The sequence below is a fragment of the Pipistrellus hanaki genome (genome assembly GCF_964339955.1).
Source record: "Pipistrellus hanaki genome assembly, chromosome: 3".
Lineage (NCBI taxonomy): Eukaryota > Metazoa > Chordata > Mammalia > Chiroptera > Vespertilionidae > Pipistrellus > Pipistrellus hanaki.
The window spans coordinates 153084669-153100094 of NC_140505.1; the positions used below are offsets into that span (position 1 = coordinate 153084669).

The following is a 15426-nucleotide window of genomic DNA, read 5'->3' on the forward strand; positions in this document are numbered from 1 at the left end:
TGGTATACTCAACTGAGTGAGAAATGATAGGGAGTGCTATCCAGGTGTACCCCGCCTACACTGAATTGTGCCTTAGGGTTCACTATATGAGCTGTGTTAACTGTAATAAGAATGACACAATAATCACTACTGCACACATTTTGTTAATGTCTCAATAATGTGAAACATTATTAGACTTTGATGTGCTTTAAAACATTTTTTCACCATTGCTTTTGAAACCAACAACTTCTACTCGTTTTCCAGCCTGAGCAAGTACCTACCTGAGTTATATGCAACGAGTTAAAATTGTTGCATATCTGGTCATTTTTCTTATAAAGCAAGAAAAGAAGATAAAGGAAGTTAGTTTCCTTTTTTTAATGTAAGTCTTGGGGGGAGGAGGGGGAATCCTGTGGTATATGCCCTCACAGACAAATAAAAATGTGTCACCAACTCAAAGAGTCTTAATAATATGGTTCTTGGTGGGTCCTAACATATTTCATATTCTCTTTTAAGTTACTAGTAAATAACTTTAAGGAGCCACAGAAATATTAATTGCTGTACAGATTTTTTTTTTTTTCTAGTAAGTTTCAAGATGCCATGTCTTACCTGTAATGGCACGTCCCCAATTTTCCTCTAATGGAAGAAGTGAAATATTTGTAAGGTTTTCAGAGAAAGAGCTGTTGTTACCCAGAGGTTCCTGTAGAAAGACCAAGTGCCAGAGGTGATAGTGTTTAGACTTCCAAGTTCTCTTGCCCTTGTGAATCCACACTGGGAAGGCAACTGCTTGTGAGCACAATTAAATGTAGCATTTATTTATTTGTTTGTTTGTTTATATATTTATTTTAATACATGTTTATTGATTTCAGAGAGAGAGAAAGTGGGAGGAAGAGACAGAAACATCAATAATGAAAGAGAATCATTGATCAGCTGCCTCCTGCAGGCACCACACTGGGGATCGAGCCCACAACCTGGGCATGTGCCCTGACGGGGAATCGAACCTTGACCTCCTGATTCATAGGTGGATGCTCAACCACTGAGCCATGCCAGCCGGGTTAAGTGTAGCATTTAAATCAATACCAGCAGTGAATGCTGACTGATTTCTAGGAATATATGTTTCTCCCAAAATCAATACATGGCCTTTATTGCATCTTTAAAAATCAAGATAAGTCTGAGGAATCACCCTGACATCTTGTTGTTTCTATGGCTGGACAATGTAGATCTCATCTATCAGCCTGCTGGCCTGTTCCTTTTCAGAAACATAGATACTATCCAAATATTTCTGCTATCCTTTTATTTTTACATGTTGTGGCTCGTTGAATCAAAGCAGCTGAATTTTATACAAGTTCAGTGTCAGCTCCCTAAAAAATTAATTCATCTTTCTGGACTTGAGATGCTGAACAAGCAATGCCTGACCTCATCCGAATCCTGCAGATGTATTTTTCATCCAAGAAATAGTGGGTTTCAACAAGACAACCATTCTCCTGAGTAACAGTCTTGGTGGGGAATTGAGCGTACACAGACCTCCCCTTGTAACAGAAGCCTGGAGTAACACATTCTGTACAGGACAGCAGATAGTGCAAATGGCAGCCATCATTCGTCAACCCAGAACCTATTCTCTCCCTACCCCCCCACCCCACCCCCGCCACCACCAAGGGAACTGAGTTCTACATTTATGTGACTGAAGTCCCTCCACTGGGTGCCTTTGGGTTCCTTCACAATAACTGTGCGTCCCTTCCAAGTGATGACATTTTCTGGAATGTCGACAGTCTGATTGCTGAGAATGGTCTCATCTTCTCAATAGATGTGGCATACACTTACCAATACCTGTTTTCCTAAGAATTTCTTGTCCACCCTATCTCTGTAGCTTCTCCTTTTAGAGCTCAATGTGAACCAAGCAAATTAGTTTTTAACCAGGCTCGGAGGGTGCTAGACGCTTGAAAGAAAAAAATGCTGTGCTGGCTATGCATGCTATTCTCTTCTCTAATAGAAGGTTATCTAAAGCAGCGTTTTTCAACCGCTGTTCCGCGGCACACTAGTGTGCCACTAGATGTTGCCTGGTGTGCCGTAGGTGCAGACAAGACAAGAATTTTATAATTTTTCACTATTTTGTTTACTTAATATTTCATAATAAAGTAATTATAAAATACTTTCTTTGTGTTTATTTGATTCCTATTCAAGAGAATTACTTTATATATAGTCAATGTAGGCACAGAGTTAAATTTTTTAACATTTTCTAATGGTGGTGTGCCTCGTGATTTTTTTCATGAAACGTGTGCCTTTGCCCAAAAAAGGTTGAAAAACACTGATCTAAAGGTTCGGTTTCCTTGTTTGTTTAGCAATTTCCTGTCATCTACTTACCTTAAGGGAAGGTGTAGTTAATTTTTTTAATCTTCCCAGATAGATATAAGTGTTGGTGTCAAAATAGAGGCTTCTCAATGTGGTTTCATAAATGTATTTGATTTAACCAATTAGGTGATAAAACTGCTCACAAAACCCATAAAGAAAAAAAACTGATTATGGAAATCAACTTATTTTTAACCTTAAAATAATCCATTATTTTGGATAATGCATAGGTGACCAGAAATCAAGATATTTTCCTACCAGTTGTTTGGGTGTAGTATATCCCTCAGATTAACATTCAGACTAGGAAAGAAAGAGAATTACATTGTCCTGTAAGGTCTACTACACCTCTGCCATCTTCTGAGCAATTTGGAATCCTTCCATCAAAACCAGCCTGCTCCTCCAGCCCCAGCCCTCTCCCGCCCCACCCCTACAATTGCTTTGACTAGAATTGCTTCCTATTTGAGGAGGGTGGAGTTAAAAGTTGCTCTGCATCTGCTTCCTTTATATCCCTTAAAGTGGGTTCCATAAAATGTCCATGGTGTTCTTAGAAGGAAAGGTTTGGATAATGTTGCCTGAGTTAATACTAATTTGAAATATTCTATATAAATAATTGCCTCCTTTTTGGAAACACTAAAAATACATAATGCAAGTGAAATGAATAGAAAAAAAAAAAGAAAAAGAAAAAACAAAAACAAAAAACCCAACAACACACACTATAATGTTATTCTGATTCTCAGTGGCCGGGTTAATCAAATATAGCCTATTTGTGTGTGGTGGACACACAATGCAGTATACAAATCATGTATCATAGAGCTATACAATTGAAACCTGTATGATCCTATTGACCAGTGTCACCCAATAAATTTAATGAGAAAAAATAAAAAAAATAACCAGAAAATAATCAAATTCATTATGGCTGGTAAAGTCACCAGAATAAGAGCTCTGAGGTACAACACAATGTAAAGCTTGCATGCTAGCTTATTTCTCCTTCTAGGACAAATTAATTCAAGAAAAAGTGTGAAAAATAAATTTTTGTGATCCAAATCCTGTTTTAAAAGCCATGCCTCATTTTTGCATGTCGCTTTACGTTTTCAAAGCATTTGAATGAATGCTTTCTCGGGGAAACCACTTTCTCAGCTACTCTGTTAATAGCTGGAATTGAGGGAAACTGAGGCAGCTCAGTGATTTGACCAGACACATAGAAAGCAGTAGAGTGGAGGCTCCGGACCAAGTCCACACATTTCTTTGGTTGAGGGAAGATACCCACCTCCTCCTGTGAAGTAAATGAATCCTCTGAAATATAGCCACATGCTCATTTTCCATGTTAGAAAATGTGGGTTTTCATGTTGAATATATTGTATTAAAAGCAGAGTGTGCCTGTATGTATAGTATGTTTTTGTTTGCTCTCATTTCTATTTTGGGGGAATAATTCATGGCTGAATTATTTTACCTGTCCCATAGTCATTATTATGGAATATAACATTTTATCCTCTGTTTGGACAGGGAATAATGACTTGCCTTAAAGAGATTCGTTTCCATCCTGATTAATATTTATCCTTTAAGAAAAAATTCCACCTTGTTCAAAATTTCTTTAACATCTTAGAACTCAGCTGCGAATTCACCTTTAATCCACTATGCTGATCTGAAACGCATGACTACCTAGGCAAATTAATCTGCATTATTTGTCGTTTGAGATTGGCCTTTTAACCAGAGAAACCATCCTTTGTGCCAGGTTGAATATCAGGAATCACAACTTCTCTGGAAAAGGAAGCGAGTTTGTGGCTTAAAGATCCAATCTTATTTTATTCCTGTTACCAACCCCGTTGTAGATACTTTGGGAACCAGTAAACTGGTTTCAGTTCATTCATCTGAAAACTCAAGGAGAAGCTTCCTTATAAGGACTTGTGTCAGCAAGTAAAGAACTAATATTTACAGAGTAGGAGTAGTTTGAGTTGCTCAGACAAAGGTTCTAGAGCAGGAGTGGGGAATGTCTGGCCCGAAGGCCTTATAAGGTCTGCCCTGCCCAGGCATTAGGGGGTAGTTTATTAAATGTTTGACCAAATATAGCAGGCTAATTTTTAAATTGATGATTTCGTATGGCCTGTGAATGGCCCTTGGCAGAAAAAAGGTTCCCCAACCCTGTTCCAGAGGAAGGAGAATGATCGTTTTTTGGTCCTTATATCAAAAACTAGGATGATAATTCCTTCAAGGCTTTCACATTTGACAATTCCAGAAAAGCTGCTAAGCACTTAAACAACAGAGACCAGTGGAAAGGAGGAACCCAGAGTTCAAACTTGATATTAAATCTCTTTGCAATTTAAAGCAGGTAATTTGTTTCCGTGTTTATCAAGGGAAATGATGATCGCTCGCTCTGCATCACAGAATATTGAAAAGAAACACATAAGTTGAGCTCCTGAAAGAAAAGTAATACTGAAATGTAAGGAGTCCATATAAATTGCTTGAAAAGGCCTTACAGCCCCCAGCAACAATGTGAGTTAAACTTCTTACTACTTCAACAGGCCGGCTTATAAAGCTCAACCATTAGCTATTTTGACAGACTATACTGTTTCCCTGGGTCCTGCTCAAAGAGTCTTACACATTTTTAAAATCCTTGCAGGAATCTTAGCTTGAAGGTGCAAATAGCCCTCTAACCCCCTAGTAACTGTTTGAATATCTACTTGTTCCTGGACACGGCAGGGACCCCAGGCTAGAGGAACCCATTGAAGAAATCCTAAATCCCTTTCATCATCTGCCATGTCAGCACGGAATAACAGGAATTAATTGTTCTGGCAGCCACCCATATATGTCATTAGGATTTTCCCATTCTGGCTTGCCCCTGCCTTTCATATATTTAGTTTTTATACAGTGTAAAATTCTGAACATGGATAACCCTAAACTGCTTTTTTATTCAAGTAATAAATTTAGTTCCTTATATATCAACTGAGCAATAATTTTCATCCTCACCATAACCTCTGTAGAAAAGGCTTCTGTTTTATTGGAGGGGGCACAGTGTAAGCACTCCCTCGATCCTACTCCCCCCAACCCCCTCACCACACCCCACTGCTGAGGACTCCCTGGTTCCGGGCCCTTCAGAACTAGAGCCAGCATGTTCCCTGGACCTGCTCAGTGAGCCTCCTTTCCCACACCAACAGGCCCCTTGCAGCCCTGCCTCCCAGAAAGTCTGGAATGGATTTGGGGTGGGGGGTGGAGGACAGAGGGAATGGTAAGGAGGTGGGGGGGCAGAGTTGGGGTCTCGGGGCAGCCTGAGCAGGAGCCAGAGGAGGCATTGAGAGCTCCATCCTAAGGCCACTCACAACCTTTGCTCTGGGGTTTTAAGAGAAGATTCCTTTCCCCCATTCATTGTCCCAATTTCAGGCATTTACTGTCATTGAGGTTGACCTTTTACCTCATCCCTTGTGGAGAAATCAGTTCCCTAGAAATCAGGCTTGGCTTACCTCCACTTCTCTGGTCTTTAGAGTGACATTACAAACCTGCACTGCCTCCCCAGGACCCCCTGAGGCCTGAAACTTGTTTACCAGCCAGATTGTCTAGCTCCAGGAAAGAAGACACATGTACACGCACGTTTGGGGCTGAATTCTTTCTTCTTAGTGCTCTCACACAACAACAATCTCCATTCCCTCCTCCCTCAAAATAACTTGTGAATCTACCATTGAAATGCTGACTTTATAACAATGTATTGGAAAAGTATGTTGGTGTGCTCCAATTGTATTGGAAAGAAAAATCTGGGCTAAAAGTAGGGAATCAGAAATTTCTTATGTTTTAGAGATCTTTGATTGTTTTGACCAGCTTGTGTGTGTGTGTGTGTGTGTGTGTGTGTGTGTGTGTGTGTGATAAGGCAGTGGGAGATTTTAAAGGGACAAATAATCAGATGGGAGAAGGATCAGGTTGGGAGAAGGATCTGCCACCAGCTCCTCAGAGCAGTGCTTTCAGAGACACACACATCCGCTGAGAGTCCCTGTAGGCCCCCAGGACTGAGCAGGAAAGACTGTGCCCACAGCAGAGTGGCCTGGCTGTTAGATCACCAAACTGAGTATGAGCCAACCCAGCTCATTCCAAAACTGTACTCATTTGTAGGGCAGATTTCCTCCCCTGCCTCACTCTCACATGGCCAAATTCCTCTCCCCACCCCCCCACCCCCAGACTTGGTCTTTTGAAGCAGGTCCTTGTTTTCTTTGACCACATTGAGCCACCTTATTGTTTATACAAGCTATCTTATCTAGTATTGTTGAGTCACCCTTATATTTATTGCCTACACCTACTGCCTTCTCAGGTAGCTTCTGGGGTCCTGCCCTGGGAATAGAGTTCTCTGACCTAAGAAGCTGAACTTATTTTTATTTTTTCATGTATATATATATTTTTAAATATATTTTATTTTTTACAGAGAGGAAGGAAGAGAGAGAGAGAGAGTTAGAAACATTGATGAGAGAGAAACATTGACCAGCTGCCTCTTGCACACCGCCAACCGGGAATGTGCCCGCAACCAAGATACATGCCCTTGACCGGAATCAAACTGAGCCAAACGGGTTTTGGCTCAAGTATATTTTCATTGATTTCAGAGAGGAAGGGAGAGGGAAAGAGAGAAACATAAATGATGAGAATCATTGATCAGCTGCCTCCTGCACACCCCCTACAGGGGATGAAGTACCCAACCCGGGCATGTGCCCAGACTGGGAATGGAACAGCGACCTCCTGGTTCATAGATCCAGGCTCAACCACAGAGCCACATCAGCCAGGCCAAGAAGCTGAATTTTTATAGTATAGACCCACCTAAGGCCAATAAGAGATTCCCAGATTTCTCAGTATTGTAACAAACAGACACTCCTTCCCGTTGTGAAAATTTCCTCTCCCCTTTCTTTGCTTCCCTTTAAAATATTTAATTATATATTTTACTTTTAATTTCAACTATTATTTTGAAAAGCTTGTAGATAATGCTGTGTTAACCTTTCATCATTTGCTACATCCAAGGATAATGTTAAACCAGCACGGAAAAACACTAATATAAATCTAATACTTGTTTTGGGCCTTAATACTTAGTATGCTTAAAATATGCTCCTGTTATAACTGTTTAACTACTATTTTTATCTTAATGGACGTGCTTGCTTGCAGGGAATCTTCACCGAGCTAGCAGTGTTCCTGAGTATGTCTACAACCTGCACTTGGTGGAAAATGACTTTGGCGGCCGGCATTCCCCTGCTCCTAAAACCTATGACAGGCTAAAGGTAGGACGCCAAAGAATGCGACCCTAGTTACCAGAAACCATGTTCATCTCCCATAGAATAGTTTTTAATGTTGCCTTTCCGAAACACTGCTATTTCCCAAATGAATTATGAGAAGGTTGATTTTGTGTGGACACTGTAGAAAAACTGGAAATTTAAAACTGCATCAAATCCCGGTGCAAAGAACTCGTCACAGCCCGATGAACCAAGTCTTGTTTAAAAACAGATTTTATTATACCCAGGAAGGGCCCATCTCCTCCCAGTGACTCAGAGACAGGGACACCTTGTGTAAGAACCCCCGGAATAGTTAGTCTTCGACAGAGATGGACATTGACGCATCCCTCATTGTAATCTTTCTCTCTCCCTCGTGCAGTCAGGCCAAACCATGGCGTATGAAGGTCGTTGGGGGAGAGGAACCGCCCAGTACAGCTCCCAGAAGTCCGTGGAAGACAGATCCCTGAGGCAGCCCCTGCGGAGGCTGGAGATCTCCCCGGACAGCAGCCCTGAGCGGGCGCGCTACTCGCACAGCGAGTACCAGTACAGCCAGCGCAGCCAGGCGGGCCACACGCTGCGGCACCGTGACAGCCTGCGGGCCGCCCTGCAGCCGCCGCCCCGCTACGCCCGCTCCGAGGTCCTGGGCTTCACGGCGGGGGCCGCGGCCCGGCAGCAGCGCTACTACGACACGTACCACCACCACCGGCAGGTGCAGTACGGCTCCGTGAACGACTCCGTGTTCGACGGCCCCCCTCCCAACCCCGCCGTGCGGCCCTACCCCAGGCCCGGGACCAGCCACAGCATGAGCAACCTCCTGGAGAAAGAGAACTACCTGACGGCAGGCGGGCAGGTCAGGCCGCTGCTGCCCCTGCAGTCCACCGCCACCGCCGCCGCGCAGAGCCGGGCCGCCCGGGCCTCCTGGCACCAGAGCTCCTTCCACAGCTCACGCACCATGAGGGACGCCGTGGCGCCCACGGTCGCTGTGGATTCCGGCGGGAGGAGGACGCACATGACCTTGACCGCAGGCCAGGTGGCTGCAGGAAGTGGGGCCACCTGGGCTGCAGGAAGTGGGACCGTGCAGGCCGAGAGAGCCGTTTACACCGACGCCCAGCTCAGGTGAGAGGCCCCTTCACAGTCTGCAGTTCCCACCACCCTCAGGCTGAGCTGGCACTTGCCAGGCTGCAGAGAAAGGTGTTCAGAGATAAGTGATTCCAGGAACGGCTTTGCAGGCAGCTGCCTAATTGACAGATTAGTCTATTGTACCTCAGGGACAGAGGCCAGGCTACCTGCTGCTAAGGCAGCTTTGGAGGGAAATGTGTGACAAGGAGTCCATCTGTTACAGTTCCAAATTAAATGCTGGCTGAAGGGTTATGGCTACCTCTCAGCTGATTGGGCACTAACTCCAGTAAACCACGACATGGATAATTGCATGCATATTCTTGAAATAAAGGAAGGAAAAAGGCAAAAAGGCTCTTCCAAGTGCTGAGTGAACCTCAAATGCTATTTTGATAACTACTACCACAGAAAGGCTGATTGCTAAGCAAGGCAACTACTTTTTAGATGTCTCCTTCCTTTTGTACCCGATACGTTTTTGTTTTATTTTATTTTATTTTTTTAATATGTTTTACTGATTTTTTTTGCAGAGAGGAAGAGAGAGGGATAGAGAGTTAGAAACATCGATGAGAAAGAATCATCAATCAGCTGCCTCTTGCACCATCCCTACTGGGGATGTGCCCGCAACCAAGGTACATGCCCCTGACCAGAATCGAACCCGGGACCTTTCAGTCCGCAGGCCGATGCTCTATCCACTGAGCCAAACCAGTTTTGGCTTGATACGTTTTGTTTTAAAAAATGTTTTTAATTTTAAAAATTATTGATTTATTGATTTTAGCGAGAGAGAAGGAGGGAAACATTGATTTGCTGTTCCACTTATTGATGAACTCATTGGTTGGTTCTTATATGTGCCCTGACCAGGGAAGAGCCCACAACCTTGGCATTAGGTGCTCTGACCAACTGAGCTATCCAACAAGGGATACTTTTTTAGTCAGTGATTTGGAGGGTATTTTTTGGCAATGCCAAATAATTTTTAAAATTGAATTTTCAATGTTATTCCTTTGCCTGTATTACTTTGGCTTGACTAATCTTACTTTGGAACTAAATCCTATTCAAGTTTAATGCTGGGGCACAAATTTTATAAACTGAGGAGAAAGTTACAAAGAGAAAGGTTTTAGAAATGGATGGATGGTTAAGTTACTACGTCCTGAAATAATGATGTATCATTATGGTAAAACATTAAATATATGATTTTTGTTTGATTTCTAATGTTGCTTAGTGGAAGCTGTCCCCTTTAATTGTCTCTTTAAGTGACATTGTACAGTAAAATTGTTGACTATGCAGGTACTGCTGATACAAGATGATAGGGCTAGCCTAAACTATAAGCAGGAAATATTTTTTATAAAGCAAAATTCTGCATGAGACCTCAAACATTTCTTGTAGAAAGCAGATCTTTGTCAATACAGACACACTTAGAGAGAAGAAAAATGCATGAGTTAATTATGGAAAGAAAAAGCTGATTAAGGCTTTTAAATGGCTAATTCAAAATGTATTGAATGCCTACTATCCTAGATAATAAAGATGTAATATGCAAATGATCGTTATGCTATGAAGCATAACCACTGACCACATAATGATTGGATCACGGATCAGCAGGAAGGTGGGGCAGTGAGCTACAAGCAGGCAGCAGTGGAGAGCTGCAGGAGGGGGCAGGGCAGCAAGCTCTGAGGGGAGCAGGGAGAGCTAAAAGAGGGCAGGGCAGTGTATGGAGAGCTACTGGAGGGCGGCAGCAAGCTACTGTTGAGCTACTGTGCATGGATTCATGTGCTGGGCTACTACCCTGTTTCCCCGAAAATAAGACAGTGTCTTATATTAATTTTTGCTCCCAAAGATGCACTAGATCTTATTTTCAGGGGATGTCTTATTTTTCCATGAAGAAGAATACGGTACACATTTATTGTTAAATGGAAATAAAGGAAATTTATTACCTGTATACGGTACAGTAGTATGGTAGTTGTCAACACAAACCAGACAAACTGTGAATCCTACAGTATCAAGAATTTACTCATTTATTCAATGACAATCATGTCATCATCTTCTGGAACATCATCATAACAATCCAATTCCTGAATTTCCTGGTGAATTTCTTGTGACTCCATTTCTTTTCAGAATCAGTGGACCAAATCTCTCATGTTTAGCAATAGCATTCTGAGACAGAGCCTAGGGGGGCCTTATTTTCGAGGGGATGCCTTATATTTCACTCAGAAGGAAACCTGTAAGTAGGCCTTACTTTCAGAGGATGTGTTATTTTGGGGGAAACACGGTAGCATTCTAAGATTTGTGATAAGCACAATTTTAATGAAATGATTTTACCAAAAAAAGAGCTATCATGCCATATCCTACAGCAACTGGCCTTCTCTTCCTTCACCCCTGTGCCCCATGCTCCTAAAGCCACCCTGTCACTTCCCAGTCTCTCATCAACCCACTGCTCCCGCCCTTTGACTGCCTTATTGCTACACGTGAAGGACACACACATCAGTCCTTTCCAGTACTGAGCTTCTGGGCAGCATCTGACCACTGCCTGGGAAATTCTCTCTTCCCCAGGTTTTCAGGCACCAGCCTCTCCTGGTTTTTCATTGCAGACATTTCTTCTTAGTTTTCTAAGAAAAGATTTTTCTGCATGCCCAAAGAAGTCATCTTTGGTAATCTTTCTCTTCCAAGTTTTCATGCTCTTCCAGAGAGGCTCTGAGTACTACACTTATATCCTGTGATTCCCAAAGCTTTATTTTTACCTCTGTCCTCTAACCTGAACTCTAGATTTGTATATGCAGGGTGGGGCAAAAGTAGGCTGTTAGTTGCGAGTACACGAAACACAGAGTTTATTCTTATATTATTATTTATTAACTAGAGGCCCGGCACACGAAATTCATGCCCAGGTAAGGTCCCTAGGCCTGGCCTGCGATCAGGGCCATCTTCTCCAGCTGCCCACAGCCAGCTCTGCCCCTCCCGCTGTCACTCACCCCCAGTTCCTCGTTCACCATCAGGCAGTCAGTCTGCTGGCAGTGGGGAGGAACGGAGAGGTCGGCCGTTCCTGCCTGATTGCTGGCCCCACCCTCACCGCAGGTCACCCTCTATGTGGGGGGGCAACCAGCAGGGCCGGGGCTTTGGCCTGGCACCATGCATTCCCCACCACCACCCCCCCCCCCCCTGGCTCCCCATTTTACATCGGGCGATGGAAGCCTGATGGCCGGGGAAAGGGACTGAGGTAGTCAGTGTGCCTCATAGTGACTAGTCCAACTTTCTGGTCGTTCCACTGTTAGGGTCAATGTGCATATTACCCTTTTATTAAATAGGATTATTGTATTATTTTCCATACAAACAACTATAAGCCTACTTTTGCCCCACCCTGTATTTTTAGTAACCTCCTGGACATCCCCAAGTCAGTATATCCCAAACTAAGTTTATCGGCTTTTCCCAACCTTCTACTCTTAACCATCTCCTCATTATACTAGTAAATCTTGCTGTTTACAAACCTACAAGTCATTCTTATCTTCTCCCTCCACAATCACTTATTACCAACTAGAGGCCTGGCGCACGAAATTCATAAACGGGGAGGGTCCTCTCAGCCCAGCCTGCACCCTCTCCAATTCAGGGCATTCCTCTCACAATCCTAAAATGCTGGCTTCTAATTGCTCACCTGCCTGCCTGCCTGGTCACCCCTAACTGCTCCCCCCCCCCCCCCCCCGCTAGCCTGATCACCCCCAACTGCCTCCTCCCTTCCAGCCTGGTTGTTCCTAACTGCTCCCTCCACTAGCCTGGTCACCCCTTAATGCCCCGCTGCCCACCTGGTCATCCACAACTTCACCCCACCACCACCAGCCTGGTCACCCCTAGCTGCCCCCCTGGCTGAGAGGGTTGCCTCTTACTGTCCCCCTTGCTGGCCTGGTCTCCCCTAACTGCCTCCCTGCTGGCCTGGTCACCCCCAACTGCCCTCCCTGCCAGCCTGGTTGCCCCTCACACTTCCCCTCCCTCCCACTGGCCTAGTTACCCCACACAGCCTGTTGTTCAGTCATTTGGTTGGTTGCCCCCTGCAGCCTGCTTGTTCAATTGTTTGGTCGTCCCTCACCCCCCCCCCCCCCGCCAGCCTGGTCATAAGCAGCCATCTTGTGAGGGCATGACAGTCAATTTGCACATTACCTCTTTATTATATAGGATCATATTTTTATCTTCTTAATGGGCCTTAAATGTTTACTCTTCTTTCCATCTCCGTGGCATGGGTCTGTCTATCTGATCCTGCTCACCACTCAGAACCATTCTCTAGGACTGTTAAATTAAGCTTCCCAAATCTGATTATTTCTCTCTCTAGTTCATAACCTTTCCATTATCCCACCAAGTTTTCCTGCCTTTCAGCATGGCACATAAGACCCATGTTTGTTTCCCCCCCTGCTTATCACTCCAGTCTCATCTTTCTAATCTCCATCCTTTGTCACCACCCTCCCCACACCACCTCCACATAACACTCAAACCACTGAGAACCTCTTTTATTTCCCTTAATGGAAGATATTCCTTTCTTCCTCCATCTAGCTACCTAGCTTCTTACCTATCCCTTTCCCCCAGTAGCTCTGATTTTGCCTGGCTTACCTCAGGTACACCCTTCCCTGACCACTCCCCTCAGTCTAGTCTGGGTGCCCCAGTTAGCTACACTGTGTGGCTGTCTCTACCAAGATAATATATTGTGGTTTTCTATTTACTTACCTGCCCTCCCTCTAAACTTTGAGCTTCTTGTGAGTGTGTCTTATCTTTATATTCTCAGCACCCTAAAACAGAGGTAGGTCCATAACAGTCGCTATGTAAATATATGGTAAGAGAATGAAGGAATTAAAGAAGGGAGAAATGAAATATAAACTCTTTCCATCATGGATCTTTTGTTACCCAAATTCTGGAAGAAGTATTAACCACAGTATTTCAGATCATTGTTTTAACAATAGGGTACATTTTATTAGAATAATTATATTTCAAAGAAGAGAAGGAATACTTGGGATTAAAAAATATAAAAAAAGGAAAAGGTATCTATTGACTAGAGGCTCGGTGCACGAAATTCTGGCATGGATATGGTCCCTAGGCCTGGCCTGCAATCGGGGCCATCTTCCCCAGCTGCCCACAGCCAGCCCCGCCCCCTGCCGCCACCCATGCCTGGTTCTCTGTTCACCGTCGGGCTATCAGAGCCTGCCGGCTTGGGAGAGGGACCAAGAGTCTGGATATTCCCACCCGCACTTCAGGTCACCTTTTGTGTGTGGTCTGACTGGTGGGGCGAGGGTATTGGAAAACACCCTCTCACAGAGTTTACAACCTGGAATGAAGCAGGCATAACCCTCTTTGAAGCCAAACCAGAGTCCTAGGTTACCTTTAGGACATGTCTTTAGCTACAATTCTATTATATCAGTTAGTGTTCTGAGTGGCTTCATGGGTCAATGCTTAAGGAAGCTCATTGATAATAGACTGTCTAACCAGGTGTCCCTCCAGGCAGAAATAAAAGGGGAGAAAACGGTGTCGTTCTATGAGGCATTTGGGAGTTATTTTTTTATAAGTAGCATTTTAATTGTCCTCTGTAAATTATCCTCAGTGTCAAACTGCCTTAGATTTTATCACCACTATAAATACCTACAATTAGTAAAGAACAGAAGTACATTATGTCTACTAGCTAGACATAATCTCAGCATCATACAATAGCAAAGGAAATGAAAACATAATGTGTATAAAATTTTTTAGGAACGTGCAATTTTATAATTGCATTAAATCATTACCTTTCCTGATAGATTTTGTCAAACCAGCATGACTTATTTTAACAGAACAAACCCAGTTTTCCTGGCTTTTACTATTTATATACTGTTATACTCATTGAATAAGAACACTTTTTGAATGCTTTTTTAGAAGCTCATTTTTAGCTGAAATGACAGATTCTGTGCAGCTTTGAGGAAAATGTAATGATTTTTGAGGAAAGGTGTTTCCTCTACAGGTGTGACATTATCAGGTCAGCAATAATTTTTTTATTTCTGTGGCCAGATTTCTTTTAAACTTCACCTAAAGTGTTATTGTGCCTTTAAAGTCACCTTTAAGATGAAATGCTCACATTATCCATATTTATCTTATACAGAATTCAATTGTTTTCTTTGGTCTATTGTATGATTCTGCTCAAATTCACTAATGTCTTCTGAGACCAGTCTGACCAGAGCTGGAGTATTTCTGCTCCTAGCTTCCTGTGCCTTCTGAACTCAGATTCCGATTTTTCTCTTGGCTGAAGAAGAGCCAAGACTCACATGTTCTAGATGCTTCCCAATTTAGCCGAGTCATCTCTGGAAGATCAGGTTGGTAAGCAGGAGGGAGCAGGTGGGAATTTTGCTGAACCTGTGACTGTTTGTCTAGGAATGCAGACCTGGAGATGACCCTGGAGCGGGCCGTGAGTATGCTCGATGCAGACCACACGCCACCCGCCAGGATTTCCATGGCGGCCACCTTCATACAGCACGAGTGCTTCCAGAAATCCGAAGCTCGGAGAAGGGTGAGTAGCATCTAAAATCCGTTGTAAAACTACATTTTTGGTGGTGGTGGTGGTGGTGGTGGTGGGGTTATAGTTCAGATAGGTAAGCAGTGAAAACTGAGTTTCTCTCCTACTCCAAACCCCAGCTTACTCCCCATTGCCCACTTTTTCTCTCACTCTCCCCTTCTCTCTACTACTCCCTCTCTCCTTCACTTCTCTCTCTCTCTCTCTCTCTCTCTCTCTCTCTCTCTCTCTCTCTCTCTCTCTCTCTCTCTCTCTGTC

General features: G+C 43.6%; 1 protein-coding gene and 1 pseudogene across 3 annotated transcripts in view; one reads left to right on the plus strand and one right to left on the minus strand.

The window, feature by feature from the left end:
- Positions 1-15426, plus strand: part of PKP2 (plakophilin 2) — a 73265-nt gene that overhangs the window by 7457 nt on the left and 50382 nt on the right. For both annotated transcript variants that reach the window (XM_084877865.1, XM_084877866.1), the window contains exons 2-4: positions 7450-7562; positions 7933-8669; positions 15030-15165. In XM_084877865.1, the coding sequence (XP_084733991.1) occupies positions 7450-7562; positions 7933-8669; positions 15030-15165 (986 nt within the window). The remainder of the gene's footprint in view (positions 1-7449; positions 7563-7932; positions 8670-15029; positions 15166-15426) is intronic.
- Positions 1200-5078, minus strand: LOC311618655 (large ribosomal subunit protein uL6-like; annotated as a pseudogene). The gene is made up of 2 exons: positions 4919-5078; positions 1200-1769 (listed from the first exon to the last, which is right to left on the minus strand). The product of its transcript is annotated as a large ribosomal subunit protein uL6-like (transcript).